The 16350-nt window shown below is 40.2% G+C and overlaps 2 protein-coding genes across 2 annotated transcripts in view; one reads left to right on the top strand and one right to left on the bottom strand.

Annotated features, from left to right (window-relative positions):
* col14a1a (collagen, type XIV, alpha 1a) overlaps nt 1-1676 on the top strand; it is a 143169-nt gene extending 141493 nt beyond the window's left edge. Inside the window, exon 48 of the mRNA XM_061716468.1 lies at nt 606-1676. Coding sequence (XP_061572452.1) covers nt 606-634 — 29 coding nt within the window. The 3' untranslated portion in view covers nt 635-1676. The remainder of the gene's footprint in view (nt 1-605) is intronic.
* Nucleotides 1677-3175: 1499 nt separating this feature from the next.
* mrpl13 (mitochondrial ribosomal protein L13) lies at nt 3176-16350 on the bottom strand. The gene is made up of 7 exons (XM_061716469.1): nt 16240-16350; nt 10912-11035; nt 10373-10466; nt 9973-10033; nt 8395-8481; nt 6738-6859; nt 3176-3825 (listed from the first exon to the last, which is right to left on the bottom strand). Exons 1-7 carry the CDS (start codon nt 16264-16266, stop codon nt 3801-3803), a joined length of 540 nt encoding a protein of 179 aa, XP_061572453.1. The 5' UTR covers nt 16267-16350; the 3' UTR covers nt 3176-3800.

Here is a 16350-nt window from a genome sequence, read left to right as displayed (position 1 = left end):
TTAGACAATTAAAAAAAAATCTAAAAAAAAAGCAAAAATAGATACAAAAAATATGTAATATATTTCTAGAGGTACAAAATATATTGAAGAGTTAAAGACAGAATTGGAAGTGTTTTTAATTTCAATATACAATAAATATTTAATTTTACATTTAAAAAAATATTTTTCTGTATATGATTTTAATTTTCAGGCATCAAGGGTTTAGGAGTTATATTAGCTGGTCTAGTTTCTTCAAATTAAGTTTTATTCCTTCCATATGTTTTCTCTGTTAGAATCTTTGTTTTCTAACCAGAAAGAGAAACTGACATCTGACAGAATTCTTGTTTTTCCCAGTCATTTTATATGAATGTGTGTGAATATTTTTACTAAACTCATTGACAGGATTACTCCAGGTGTGCATGTTTCCCTTCTCTACTAGAAAAACCATTTCTGGCACTAACTTTTCTACCTCCACAAACAAGCCTCTGCAGCTGGGGACGTTCTGTCAGGATGACTTGAGAAGTTAAAATCTTTGGTGTTGCTGGGTTTTCCTCTTGACATGAGCTAACGTCTCTTTTCACTCTTTTTTTTCTCCCCTCCCTGGGTCTCCACCTTCTGATGTGAAGTTCAACAGGGCTATGGGAATGATTACTGAGGAGCAATCTCCAGACATCTTCCTCTCCCTCTCCTCTCAAGCTCACCTCCCTCAGTCGCCCATTAAAAAAAAAAGAAAGAAAGAAAAGAGAAATCCAATCATTCCTGCAAGGCTGCCACGTCCTGGGATGGATGAGCAATCGCAGCATTCCTCAACTTCTAAACCTTGCAGCAGCAGATTGTTAATTTCAGTTCTGTGTTGTTTTTAAATTGACGTGCCCTAAATGGTTTGTTCCAAATTATTTTCTACATTTTTTAAGAAGCAATTCTTAACAATGATTTTTGATTTTGAAAAACAATGCCCATCATATTTATCAGCCTTTACACATGCAAAACCATATAATTCCTGACTGATAATACCAACTGGATTTCTGTTGGCTCTCAGCTGAATTTCTTGATAGAAACAGGTTGATAAAGATGCCTGTTATGTCTCAAGGACAAAAATGGATTAGCTAACTGTCCCAGAGGTCCCAAAAAAATCCCCTGCAATGTTGCCGTGACGATCGCCACCACTGATTGCATCGTATTTTTTCAACAATTACTCATGTACTCTGCTCTGCTACAGCAGCCTCCACTCCCCCTGCTTCCAGCTCAAATCCCTTTACAAGACTTTGATGCCAGCTGGCTGCTTTCATAACAAGAGAACAGCTACCTGTTTCCCCCCCAAGAAACAAAATGCATCTTAAAGAACAGGATCCACATGTGCAGAAAGACTAACCCGAATGTGCGGTTACCTTTTTCCTTGTTTTCAAAAAAAATATCACATCTTAGCAGTACAGTGTAGAAATTACATTTTTATTCACCCGTGACTTTGACTTGAGTCCCATTTCCAGTTATGTAATCTCAGATAACTTTCTTCAGAAATAAGGAAATTAGGTATTAAATCAGAAAAATCTTTAAAACTGCTGCAAAGCATCCTCTCAGCCTGCATGTCTCACATTCCAGGTGCGTCTCTTCTCAGTTGCCCCTTCAGCTTGTTTTAACAGCACACTCCCTGAATGTTTCTTTAATGTGATGGTGGCATCTAACACGGTTGCAGTTCCAAACCTGGCTTAAAATGCGCCAGTTTTCAAAGATTCCTACTGAACCTTAATGTTCCCACCACTCTAGTCCAAGCCCTGCCCCGCGGCGGCTACCAGCCCTACAACCCTCCCTACAGGCAGCCGTACGACCCCGCTGCAGTGGCATACAACCACAATCAAGGTGAGGTGGACGACAATGAGGAGGAGGAGGAGGAGGAGGAGGAAGAAGAAGAGCAGGATCCCTACTATGGTGGTTACCCCTCTCAGTATTACCCCCAACAGCCTTCTTACAATCGCCATGGTTACCACCCAAGCTACTCCGACGATGTGGAGCTAAGGTCACCTGGCGTGATGTCTAGGAGGAACTCTCGTGATGTCATCACGGAGCAAAACTAGGAGGGAAGACTGAAGAAGAAGGATGGACTCGCCTTAAGTGCTTGAGCCGTACACTGACACGATTAAACCTTTCCCAGCAAGTGAAACAATGTAAATAGCGCCGTGGACTCTTGTACGATATCTCTGTAAAAGGGAGGTCCGAAAAGTGCCTGATCTGTTAGCTTTGTCCAGTGGTGATGTAACGGCGAGACAATTCCTTCCCAACTTACAGCCGATTTCAGGACTAAACTCTTCTTGTCGTGTGAAGCTGCATGTCTCCTTGAAACTGACCAGCGAGCGTGTAACTGGACACGTGCATCATGCTCTGACTGAAGCTCGCTTGAATATTTCAGTTCAATCAATAAGGATGATAAGGTTCCAACATTTGAAGAGGATGCTTTTTCTAATGATAAATCATGTGCGTACCGCATCTACGATGTCTTTCTGTAAAACATTGTTGAGAGGTGATTTCTCTGTATGGTACTGTTGAGTTTGCTCCTATTCATTTTTGTTTTTTTTGGCTAAACTATTAGTGTATTAATTATTAGGGGATTAACTTTTATAAATTAATCCCCTAAAACTGAATACAGAACAAGATTTAGTGTTTTGTTTTTGTACATAAATATATTTTGTCTCGTGATGTTTCCCAAAGATAAATGATTTATCCTCTGGGTTTTCATACTAACCTACATAACAAATCTGTGTTTTTTGTATCTTGTGTTGCAGCCCTGTTTATTTTGTTCTTATGCAAATTTGAACCCACTCACTGTGGAAGCTGAGAGCAAGCTGCTTACCAGCTGAGCTCTGGCCTCTTGCTGGACTGAGACCGTAACCAGTTACTATTAAACAGAAATAATGGGGAAATGAAAACCGCCCCCTCCCTGTCTGAACAACAGCACTAAAAGTTTAGCCATTGGCCCCGGTCTTGGCATAAACTGTTGGGCATGGCTCGCTTTCATACGGCATGTCTGGGAACCACACCCCTCCATACAAAACACACTTATTTATTTTCTATTTTGTTTGCTTTTATAACCAATAAATCTGTGATGAGACTAACAAACTTGTTCTAAAGTCATTTTTAACCAGACAGGTTGAATAAATGGGTTTTACAAGATGTATGTAAAAAGATTTCTTGACAGGAGCAGTTTCATTAAAATGTTTAATTGTTGATTTTACAATCCACACACAGACTTCGTACATTTATGGAAACGCAAGAAGACGAGTCCTGACCAAAGTTAACATTTGCAGCACGTTGGTATTATCATGGTGGCACATTAATTAATTCTAACAGATGTCATTTTCATGGGCCAGATCTGATGGTTCCTTGGTGATATAATCAGAGGACACGCCACAGCTTCTGATTTTTCTCTGATCAGAGCGGAGCCACGTGGTGAAATCTCAAGCTGTTCCTGGATAATTCAGGTCTCCTGTGGTCATGTCGGGGCCAATACCGCTGACAGAGGGGTTGTGTGTGTCACCCCTCAGAGAGGGAAGGGTGGAGTGCTGTTGGCATCCGAGTCGGGGCTTAGTGCTCCAAGTCCAGGCCAGCTTTGACTCCAGTTTTTGGAATGAAAAGTTGATTTACACAAACAAAAACAAAAAGCTTTTTTGACTTTTTATGACACCAGACCATAATTTGTGTTTTGTTTAAATCCTTTAGCATTTTTTACCTATGGATAATATTGTCAAACTTGAGGATACTGCTGTTTTCAGTGTTCAATATTTAAAAAAAAAAAAAAACTGCTTTTGTCACGTTGAGCTGCTTTGATTTCATTTCATCTTATAGTCTTCAGGTCTGTGGAGAAAACACAAGACAACGCATTAGTATTGTGATGCATAACAGTGACTCAAAGAAAAACATGGGTAAGAAGTGATGGATGAGAAACTGGACAGATATTATCGCTATTTTTATTTTTTTTCCTTTTCAAAATGAGTTCAAGCCCAGCATCCTTTTGGTGTTTTTCTTCTTTAATTTCAAGTTCGCACACAGACAGATTTTATCAGCATGCTGTATTGGGTTTGATACAAAACTGGAAAAAATGATATGAAATGTAATAGCTCTGCTATCATCTGCAGCAGTGTTTATGTTCTCTGTGTGTGTGTTTGCAAAGATGGAAGGGTGGCTCATATCTAGCAATCATCTCTCACTACTGCTCCAGTGTTTTTTCACAGAGAATATTAATTATGTGTTCAATACAGGCTAGCAATTTGAATAGCTCATAATGACCTCAAACTGGACTTCCCCTGACACGCACACACTGATGTTTGATCGGGAAAAAGAATGCGAGTGAATTTTAACTAGACAGACGAAGATCTCTAAAATGAACCAGGATTAGTTTGACCTTGATGGCCACACAACAACAAGCCGAAACACAAGCTGATTGGCTGCTGAGAATGAACCAGTAAACAATAAGCAGAGGGTCATTTATCACTTTGCGCACACACACTGACAGCAGCGCTGAAAGGACGACAGACACGCTGTACATATCTGTGTGAGCCGCCAACGCTGGCTGAATGGAAGCTGGGCGTGCATATTTAGCAGACTTTTAGGCCAATGGTGGCGTGTGTGCTGTAAACGTGCTTCCTTGCTAAGAAAATAAATCTTTTTTTTTATTCTGTAGTTTCAGGGTTTTTTGTTTTTTTGGAGAGGGGGTCCCCCAACAATCAGTGCTGTTGATTGTTGAGGCATTAATGTCCTGCAAATGTTAACTTTGTTCAAATGCTAAGTCCCTCTGGTGATCTGGGAAATCACAGACAGACATCTGAAACCCTGGCAAATCCAGCCAAGACTACTGCGTGACTACTAAGAGCAGGAGGTTCAACATGAAAGAAATGCCCAAATAAAGACTGTTCGTGGCATTACTGTGCTGAAAAAAGTTACATTAACTTCCCCATTACTGTTCCAGGTCTCAATAAAAATCAACTTGAAAGTTAACCAACTTATTTAGTTTGTGTATGAAATGTATAAAACTAAACTTTCAATTTCAACACCTTTGTGCTGAGCAACTGTTTATTTGAATAAGGAGCAGCAGCCTTGATCTGCACAAGCAGCTGGACGACAAAAGGATGAACTGGCAGACAAATGGATGCAAAGGCTACTGCTGGTCAAGTGAAGACGGAGTCTTTTTAGCTGACCCGGAACAAAAACGGTTTACTGCAGGTGAGAGTGGAGAAATGCATGACATTATCGTGCAACCGAACCACGGGTCACAATGTCAGTCTAATCTCCAACCTGAAAATACTCCAGTTAGAAAAGCCAATGAATATGATTATGGAGAGGAGCAGATGCCTGCACTCACACATTCAGAGAAACCTTGTAAATTTAGTCAGGAAAGGTAGGAGTTGACTTTCTTGTGTGCGTTTGTGGCTTTGGATCATTTTCCCACTTCAAGGTTGTGGTACAGCACACAAAGAAAACTAAAATCTTGGAGCTCAAAAGCGCACATCTAAATGGCAGTGAACAGTGGTAGCCAGTCCCTGATCAAACTGCATTTATGTCACAAAGCAATAACTCTCAGTTGGCCGAAGCATTCACTCCACACTAGCATGTTCCTGTTTATGTTTTTTTTCCATGTACATATCAAAGAGGCCACTGCTGAATATGACAACACAGAGATGTCTAACTGTTCACTACTGACAGATTCCAGCATAATGAGACCCCCCCAGGTCAAACCACTGGTTAAAGGTCAGAGACACCACCTGCAGCGCCTCTTCTCTAAAGTCAAGCTCACGAGTTAACAGTCCACAGGAGAACAGCTGCTAACAGTTTTAAAATCTGTATTTATAAAAGATGTACAAAGCAACAATTTAAGCCATGTTTTTCTTTTTTTAATGTTACTGCATGATTTACATTCAAAGGGAAGGTCAATATCAATAGCCTGTGTTATGACATCAGAGAAATGTCCAAAACCAGATGTGTTTATTTGGTTCCAAAAAAAAAACCAAGACAAATCTCTACTGAGCTAAATTAAGATTTTTACTCACATGTTCAGTTGGAACTGGGGGAGAAATGTCCAACAACAAAATTATTAGCCTCCGACAATTAATAATCAATAAAGCGGCCTTGTAAGTTACAACTGACAAGAACCTTCTTAAGTTGGCACAATGTCTCTGAGGACTGTAGCCATGGAAAATAGCTCCAGCTCATCCAAAATAGTTTTGAAGCATGAACATCAACCTTGAGGTCCTTCCACAGATTCTCAATAGGACTGAGATCAAAGCACTGAGGACCCGCTCCAGTCCAGGACCTTCATGTTGGTGTTGGTGTCCTTTAAAATGTCAGAGACATTTATATGTTTTGTGTCACTGTCTTGCTGGAAGACCCAGCAGTGATGTAAAGCTAGATTAGCTGCAGATTTCTTAACATTCCTCAGAATATAGTATATTCACATTTTTTATGATCCCATGCAGCCAAACAAGGTTCCCTGGGGCTGAAGCAGCAACACAGCCCCATAGCACGATGCTCTACCATGTTTCATTGTGGGAACTATAGAGTCCAATCAAACCAGCCGTGTCTACTAATACAGCGCCTATTGAGTCATGGGGAACGGTGGCAGGTGGAACTGTCAAACTGCACTATTTAATATCAACATCTTCTGATTCATCCTCATCAATACAGGAAACAAATGATTAAAAGTGTGTTAATCACTGATATAAACATCCTCAAAAGACTGAATGGTGAGGTTCATCTGTGTATTGTCTACATACGGCGTCCAGAGCCTGGGGAAGGCATCGATCTCCTCCTGCGTGTACTCGCTGAGTTTCCGGGGGATCTCTCTGGGTTGAGGAAGCTCCTCTGTAAGGTTGGCTAGGATGGCATCTGGCAGCACCTAGATGGGGGGGATTAAACACGACCTTAGAGACATTTTAAGCAGGACACAAAAATCACCGGTACCGGTACAGGACGTACCTACATGAACCTATAGGACATGCCTACACGGTTGTTTAATGGGAACAAAGTTTCACAGTAGAGGTTTTTATATAAAAAAAAAAAACATTAAAGACATGTGCACTGAATGTTAAAAAACCAAATACCCATGACTCAATAGTTTCAGAACCGTTTGCAGCACCAACTTGAAGTAATGACCTATATGAACAGTGATGTCAGCGATTTTATTCCCCTCTTTCTTATAGGGTTTCTTCTCTCAATTGGGGTCCGAAGTCATATCTTTATGTATAATTCTCTTTAGGTCCCACCACATCAGTTCAGTCAGTTTGAGGTCTGGACTCCGACCTGGACCCTGCAACACCTTGATTCTCCTCTTCCTCAGTTATTCTGTTGTAAGTTTGCTGGGCTGTTTGGGGTCACGGTGACTTTGCATAAGATTTAGCCAACAGCCGATGCCTCACATATGACAGCAAAGTACTTGGGCACAAAGAAGCTCAGAGCTGATTCAGTGATTAGAAAATCAAGCTCAAATGTAGCTCTGAGCACTGCACAGCCTGACCTTTATTTGAACTTGCTGGGACATCTGGTGCTGGGAAGATTGACAAACACCCCGACTGTTTTTTTCCTTGGAATAATCTATCTCACTGCAGAATGATGAACACCAAATTGTGTGAAAAGGACTTCAAACCCTTTGCCAGATTGATGAGCAGCAAGTTACCAATCTTCCCAGAAGTGGGTTTGCCAACAAGTGTATCCCAAGGTCAAACCATGCAGTGCTCAGAGAAATTGAAGGCAAAAGAAGAAGAAATGAAAGCAGAGGAAAGAAAGACCTACATCTAAAGAGTCTACAGCCCTTAAAAAACATGTTAAAAGTTAAACTTTGGTTTAAGAGTAAAGAGGCTTAAGATCCTCATCGCAGCCAGCCCAGATCTCAGATCCTTTCCCGCTTGTCGGCCCCCCTTTCACAAAAAGGCTACAAGTGCCAAAAAAAAGCTTCAAAAAAATGTTAATGTTCATGACAGTACAATTAGAAAAAGACCGCACAAGTATAGAGGCTGACGGGGGAAAAAAAGCTACTTCTGTCCAAAAATAGCATGAAGTTGCATCTGAACAAATCCCTAGATTTCTCCAAGAATATCTTTGGGCAGACAAAGCCAGTATGGGGACATTCAGCCATGTTACCAGAAACAAAAGCAGCATATCAGTACAAACATGTCCCACTAACTGTCAAGCGTGGTCTTGGGAGGGTGAGAGACTGAGTACGCTGCAGTCTCCGAGTGGATCATGAACTCTATGAATTCTAGAGACAAATATGAAGACATTTTTACAGTTGTCTGGTGTTCATGTGGTACAAACAAAGAAAAGAGAGACAAACTAAGAACAGCTTAAAAACTAAGAGGTAAAAACTATAGAGCACTCTTGTGGTCCAAGAGCATATTTGTAACAGTTCAGAGGGGTGAAGTGAAACAGACTTACATCTTCAGGAAAGATGTGCAATCGTTGCATCATGATACGTCTTTGCAGATTTTTGGGAAGCATGCCATAAACAGCCAACTTTATAATCTGGAGAGAAAAACACATTTTCAAAAGATGATGCACAGTCAACTCTGACTGTGGGAAAATAAAGGGTCCATTGCAAACTTACATATTTTCCCCGTGTTCTTATTTATATACACAATCAGCTTTTGTTATGCGAGGTGGTTTTAACAGCTGGAGCAAAGTTATTGCCCCTTGGGCTGCTGGACAGCGATGTTGGAACCAGTGCTGACAAACTATATGTCTGTCCAGTTTCACTTTTACAGCTTTGCTTTCCAATCTGGGAACTTCACTTGAACTAAATCACCAGCGGGACACGCGTCTGTGGTTTGACCTGAAACCAGCAGCAGCAGAGAACAGTCACCAGCAGAGTGAATGTCACTCCTCCAACCGTCAACTACAGATTGGAGACCAGAATGGAGCATTCTCCTGCTCTCACACGACAAGGACAATTTTATGGTATTTGTTTTAGCTTGAACAAGCCGCCAGTGTGAAAACAAATGCCGACTCTTGCTGGAGAGCACTTCTGAATCCATTGCAGCCGAGTTTTAAATTATTATTGAATGGACCAGTTTCTATGTTTTAGTAGCAAAACAGTCCACAAATCAGCCCTTAGAGGAACCGGTGCTCCGAACACAAACTACCGTGGAGAGGATTCGAGTCAGTATTTTAGTGTGGAGCTGTCAAACGTGAAAATGAAGTAACGGCCGATAGTCTGATCTAACAATGACGAAACTCAGCCCCTTTATTTTAAAGAATTTATATATATACATATTATATATATACTGCTTTAAAAAAAAAAAAAAAAAAAAAACGATATTTCCTAAAACAAATGGATACAGTATTTATAAAATGATACGTCGCTCTGACAGTAGGAATCAGGACGTTTGTGGGAAATGTACCCAGTGGAGCGGCGATGTGTTGATTTACTGTCCAGTCACTAATTAAACACTGACACGTTTAATTAGTTTCTAGATAGTAATAAATGTAAAAGAGAGAGATTAATCACCTTGGCTCCTGAATTGTTGTTTTTACAACTGTCTCTTTTATCAAGGACCCAACTTTCGATTAAACAGGTGCCAATTTCCGCTCAGTTCTTTTGTTTGTAACATAAACTCTGAAAATCACCATCAACGATGTCAGATTGATCTCTGAACCTCCAGAACACTGAATGTGCAACACAACCAAAACCACAGGAATTATCCTGAAAGTGGCAGTGAGTTTGAGAAAACACCAGCCGCCAGCACCACCAGCACAGATCCACTTCCACTTAATCCCACTTGCCGCCACTAGTCATTAATATGCACCAGCAGCACGTAAAGCATAAGAAAGGGATAAGTGCCAAGTCGGCAAGTCTCTGCTCAGCATGTGGCACGCAGAGGTGGTACTAATCTCTGTGTGGAGCTTAAATCACAAATGCAGAATGAGGGCTGGCGTATGTAGCAGCAACATTTCTGATATTTTAGAATTCAGTCTAAACAACACAAAAAGGGAGAAGTGAGTGATGGTGCAGCTTACAGCTTTTGGATCCTTCTGGTGAAGCTGAGCTGCTGTGACTTGTTTGAATCCACCTGGAAACCTTTGGAAGAAGACAACGCTGTCAGTTTTTGGATATGTTTCTTAAAACCATCAGCCTTATCCCTAACCAGCAGTACGCTTTTAAACAACACAAATACATTATTCATTCAGGGTAATTTATGCAGTAAGTTTTTTATCCCTTTCAAGCAGCTTAAAAAAATATTGAGACACTTAATGCAAACCTTTCTCTGTGTTTCTTTAAAATACCACACTGTAATAAGATGCTGCACTCTTGGTCTTTAACTTTTGTTATTTTGTAATACTTTCTAAGTGTTCCAAGAGCTCTGAATGAAAGAGACGAACTTAACCTGTCAAGTAGGATCATAAAATTTTCACTTACCCCGTGTGTGAAGAGTAAACTTTCTGCTCCCACTTGTTCCCAGAGAAAGCTATCTCTCTGGAGTTTATTACAACCACGTGGTCTCCACAGTCACCTGTAAACAGAAGTTTGATTCTGGTTAATTCTTTTATTATTCACAAAATTAAAGTTTATTTTTGCTAAATGGGCTTCAGTGTTCTCATTTGGCTATATTATAGAGTACACTACAATAGTTTTATAAAGCAAAGGCAAACATTACATTTTCAACTTGGGTTGAGACATGAATTTATACAAGCTTGTACAGTGGATTTGACTTTACCTTGATGTATACATGTATACGGTCAACAAAGGAAAAGCTCATAACGTTTATAAGATTTGTCCTCTGCTGCCATCTATTGGCAGTTTCATACAGCAACAACCTTACACTGCGTGTCACTATAACTAACAGGGAAAGAGTTTTTTGTATTCATACGAGGGTTAAGTTAGAGTAAGAGAGGCTTTCTAGCAACACTTATTGTTGATATGAGCATCCTGTGATTACAGATGGAACTATTACTCACTCAGAGCATGGTAGATGGGCTTGTGCTTCCCTTGTAATCTAACAGCACACATGGTTGCAATCTTGCCTGGCGGCTGCATCCTGGCATCAACGACGAACCAGGAACGGGCGAAGGTCGCCCATTGCTGAGGGAAGAAAATGAGGAACAAAGGAGAGAATAATGTAACAATCATGATATTACTTACAGTGACTCTGGGACTTCATGTGACTACAACGTTTTTTCATTGAAAGCATGTTGACATGGAGCTTTGCTGTTGTGGGATGTGAATGGGGACAGGAGATTTGGAGGATTAGATACCTCAATATTCTCCTGGTAAACAGATTGGACTGGAAATGCAACACAGAGACAGTCCACGAGACAGGCCAGTGCAAACTCTTGAGGTAGCTTAGGCCCTTCAGCGTTTGAAGCAAGATCTTACATATCATCTATACGTAAGTTTGTGACGAAGATTCCAGTTTAGTCTCTTAGGTAAGTGACGGTATGTGAAAATTAAGGCCAGTTCAATATCCGATTCACCAAACACTACAGGTGGAGATTTTACTAGAGTTCCTAACCCTGTATTCAACAAAGCTAACAATCCCAAAGGAACATCTGACTCCCAATCTTCAGAAAGAATTAAACAAGTCCTGACAGATCTTGGTGTTGCTGATGGATGGAGGTTATAGCACCTAAAGAATGTCCTTTTCCTCACAGGATCATCATTCCTGTTCCATACTGACTTCTTCTTAATTAGCAATTCAATCATCTCAAAAATAGTCGAGGTAGTAATACATCCCATCATCATTGTGATCACGCCCCTGTCGCCCTTACCTTGAATATCATTAAATCTGTCAAAACCAGAAACGGGTGGCTACGTAATAATACATCACTACTTAACGACCCTGACTTTAATAATCACATTAAAAGAGAGTGAACCTCCTTCCTTGACATAAACGATTCACCTGAAATGGCACCGTCATTGTTTGAGGGAACAGGAAAGCTGTACCAGCAGGTCAATTATTTCATAATCCACACATGAGAAAAACAAATTAGAACCGGATGAGAAAAGACATTTGGAAAAAAAAAGTTTTGTTAGAAAACATGTACGCAAATAATGGCACAACTAAAATTTAGGCGGATTTACAGAAATACACATCACAGTTGAATAAACATAGAAATAAGATGACTAAATTCTAAATACAAAGATGTAGATATGGCCCTTTTTAGTACAACAATATATTAGAGAAATATTTGGCAAATCGAATCAAAAGCAATAAATAAACCATTTCCAGACTCATTAATTCAGCAGGGAATATCGTGCAGAGACCTGACAAAAGAAGTGAACATTTCCAAAACTTTTATAAACAGCCTGTATTCATCCACAAATAAAGAAAACAGATGCAAACGATATCAATTTACCTCATCTCACAAAGACCATGTAAACGAACCTCTCAAACCATTTTTACTTCAGCAAAATTGCCTAGAGCATTCCAACTCATGTCTGATAACAAATCATCCGGTCCAGACGGCTTCCCTGCCGCGTTTTACAGACAATTTTGCAAGATTTTAGTGCCAGTATTTATCAAATTAACTGCTTAGAAAAGTCTGAACCCCCCTACAGCGTGGTTTCTTAATATTAAAACCAGCCAAAGATCATACATCTCCACCACTCCATCATCCACTCTCTCATATCAACAAAGACACAAAGATCTTCAGCAAAGCATTAGCCCAAGAGAAAATAATTCCATCTATTATTCACTCCGACCAAGTGTCACTCTTCTAATAACCTACCATTTAATTGAATTAGTTATATATCTCAAACACACCAACAGCAATAGTTTCAAAGGATGCAGAACACACTTTTAAGGAAATTAATTGGGAATTTCTATTTCAAGGACTTGGAAAAAAAAAAATCAGCTTTGGCTTATCGTTTACTCAGTGGGTGACATTTTGTACACTTCACCAATGGCCGCAATCACAACAAATGACAAATATATCGCTATCACTTAACTCTACACACAACACGGGCACAAGGCAAAAGGATGCCCAATTAGGAAATACATTACATATGATCAGTCCACATGCAGATGACATCTTTCTAATATCACTTATCCTAACCATCGACTTGATAAACGTCCTGTCAGATATTTCAAACCGTACTTTTAACTGGTCGAAATCGATCACCCATCACTCAACCCCGTAGATGGGATGCAGTAACCCCAATAACACCTCTCTAACTTCATTCAGGCAATATTGAATATTTAGAAATGACTATTTCTCCCAGGTTGTCAGTCTTGATTTTATTCGATTTTTAAATTAATTTTCCTTCAGGGAGTAATGAAGTATTTTGGAATTGAATTAAAAAACAACAGAGGGAGACTTTAAATGCTGGATGAACCTTCCAATACCACCCCACGGGCAGAAGTGCCACAACCATAACAACCAAAACAACCAAAGTTCCCATGATAAATGATCTATTCTCATTGATCCCCGTCAAAGCCTCACTCTATTGGGTGAAATCTCTAGACTCAATGGTTTCCCAAAATTACTGGAAAAATAAGAAAGCTAGAATCACGTTAGCAACACAGAAATCCAGATCTAAACGTGAGCTGGAAGCCTCACACTTTCTCCATTACTTCTTTGAGTACAAACTTCAATCCCATCCCAAAAATATAAATTCAAACTGCTCTGACAGGTCCTGGATAAAACAAGAACAATCATTTCGCAATGAAATCAGTTTGTCAGATTTACCATTCATAAACTGCTCCATTACCCACCATCGCTCCTTCAAAAACCCAACCACAGAAGAAAAAAAACTGGCAGCCTGGGGAAAACTTCACCAAATAAAATACATAACATGACAATATTCAATACCATTTGGACCATTACTTACTTTCTAGAAAACAGAAAGCTATGTTTTTCTTCATGGATCATTAAAGGCATCACACACCTTAAAAATGTCTATGAAAACAACGCTATTGTTCCATTTTCCCACCTGACTATGTGTGGAAAAATCAATTTCTTGAATATCCTGTATAAGATCTATACTTAATAATGAAAGGCAACCTCAACTTAGAACTTTAACAGTATACATACACACACACACATATACATATATATATATATATATATATATATATATATACACATTTTACTGCACAGGTTAGAGCACGTTGTTGGGATTAAAGGGACAGCTCTACGTTGGTTTAAATCATATCTATCTGACAGGTTCCAGTTTGTTCATGTACATGAGTTTTCTTCAGAACAGTCAAGGGTCTGTTATGGTGTTCCGCAGGGTTCAGTGCTAGGGCCAATCTTGTTCAGTTTATACATGCAGCCATTGGGAAGTATAATCCAGAATCACGGCATACACTTTCATTGCTATGCTGATGATACGCAGCGCTACTTGTCTATGAAGCCGGATGAAACAGAACCGTTAGTTAAACTTCAGGCATGTCTTAGGGACATCAAGGACTGGATGTCCAGAAATTTCTTGCTTCTAAATTCAGATAAAACAGAGGTTATCGTTCTTGGTCCAGAGCATCTTAGGAAGGGACTAGATGGTGTTGCGATGGCTTCCAGTGCAACTGTGAGAAACCTTGGTGTTGTTTTCGATCAGGATTTGTCGTTTAAACCATATGTCAATCAGGTTTGTAAAATAGCATTTTTCCATCTCCGTAATATTGCGAAGATTAGGAAAATCCTCTCGCAGAGTGATGCAGAAAAACTAGTTCATGCGTTTGTATCTTCTAGACTACTGTAATGTGTTGTTAGCAGGATGTCCAAGTAATTTGCTGAATAAGCTCCAGCTGATCCAAAATGCAGCAGCACGAGTACTGACAGGAATCAGCAGGAGAGACCACGTCTCTCCAGTGTTAGCGTCGCTCCATTGGCTACCCGTAAAATTCAGAATCCAATTTAAAATTTTATTACTTGCGTATAAAGTTCAAAACGGCTTAGCTCCGCGTTATTTGCAAGACCTGATAGTGCCTTATGTTCCTGTCAGAGCTCTCCGTTCTCAGACTGCAGGTTTACTCGTAGTTCCTAGAGTATCCAAATGTAGATTTGGAGGGCGGGCGTTCTGCTATCAGGAACCGTTACTATGGAACCAACTTCCAGTTTGGGTTAAGGAGGCTGACACCACCTCCACTTTTAAAACTAAACTTAAAACATTTCTGTTTCGTAAAGCCTATAGTTAGTGTTTAGTAAACCTCTAGCTGGTGTTGATAAATCTCTAGGTAGTATAAACTCTAGTGTGTTAGAGTCGTTCCTGTAGTTTCTTGTGCTGGCCCCCCCTTCTCCTCCCTTTTCTCTCTTTTGTCCATGTTGCAGCATCCTTTGCCGGACACCGGAACCTGCAGCGCGGGAGTGAGAGAGGCAGGGTAACAGCCCGGGCAGGCGGGGGAGAGGTTTGTCCGTCAAGACTCCTCTCCCTGGCCCTGCCCCTTCTCAACCTTTCCCCGACCCTGCACCCCAACCTGGGACTTGCTGATTGGGCCGGAGCTTCGGGAGCTGCATGCTGGCCTGCGGTCCCCACCCCTGGTCATCCTGTTGCTGCTTCCACCTGCCTGCTGTGCTGTTGCCGTCCCTGACCCACCAGTCTGGCCTTCGGCAGGAGGGTCCCCCCTTACGAGCCTGGTCCTGCTCAAGGTTTCTTCCCTCCTAAAGGAGAGTTTTTCTTTGCCACTGTTTATGTAATAATTGCTCGGGGGTCATGTTCTGGGTCTCTGGAAAGCGCCTGGGACAACTTTTGTTGTATTAGACGCTATATAAATAAAATTGAATTGAATATATATATATATATATATATATATATATATATATATATATATAACACACACACACATATATATAATAAAATACAATCATTCACACACAGACAAGTCACATACATACATACATACATATATACATACATAATCATTAATTTGTGAACCTTTGATTCTTTCTTTTTTTTACGAAAAAATGTCAATTTCTCTGCCTTTATAAGTTAGATAACCCTTTGCCATGTTAAAACCAAAAACCTGGACAACCTGGACTGCTGGAATTAACTCTCTCTTAGATAATAAATACCACATCTGAGATGGCCTCAATTACTTCAAGAGGGTTCGCCTTCAGGCTTCTCGTGAAACTTCCGTGTTATAATAAATCAGAAAGGTTAATGCAGTTGATAAGAGAAGTTTACAACAACAAAGCTCGTGTGAGCTGTAGTAATTAGCCGTCACATAAACATGAACATAATCCGCGGCTGGTTTTCTCGACAGCGGCGCTTGCAGTCACATTAACATAAAACATAATATTCAAATGGCGCATTAAAACCAACATATCAAGCTAAACTACAAATATTACCTGAGCAGATCTGGAGAAACTTGACATCTTGTCAACGCTACCTTCTCATCCTCATAACATCTGACCCTCAGCGTGAGATCAGGTCCGTTTGACAAACTTGTTCGGCTGGAA

The sequence above is a fragment of the Cololabis saira genome, chromosome 3 (assembly GCF_033807715.1).
Source record: "Cololabis saira isolate AMF1-May2022 chromosome 3, fColSai1.1, whole genome shotgun sequence".
In the NCBI taxonomy this organism is placed as follows: domain Eukaryota; kingdom Metazoa; phylum Chordata; class Actinopteri; order Beloniformes; family Belonidae; genus Cololabis; species Cololabis saira.
Note: the sequence above shows the minus strand (reverse complement) of the source record. Positions and strands in the feature narration are given on the sequence as shown.

What these genes read in the sequence shown, in the direction of transcription:
- mrpl13 (XM_061716469.1), bottom strand. Translation starts at nt 16,266, where the DNA reads ATGTCAAGTTTCTCCAGATCTGCTCAG. An exon ending in ACCAGAAGGATCCAAAAGCT is followed by an intron (nt 8,482 to 9,972) that starts GTAAGCTGCACC and finishes TTTTCTCTCCAG; the next exon opens with ATTATAAAGTTGGCTGTTTA. An exon ending in TTCCCCAGGCTCTGGACGCC is followed by an intron (nt 3,826 to 6,737) that starts GTATGTAGACAA and finishes TTTTCTCCACAG; the next exon opens with ACCTGAAGACTATAAGATGA.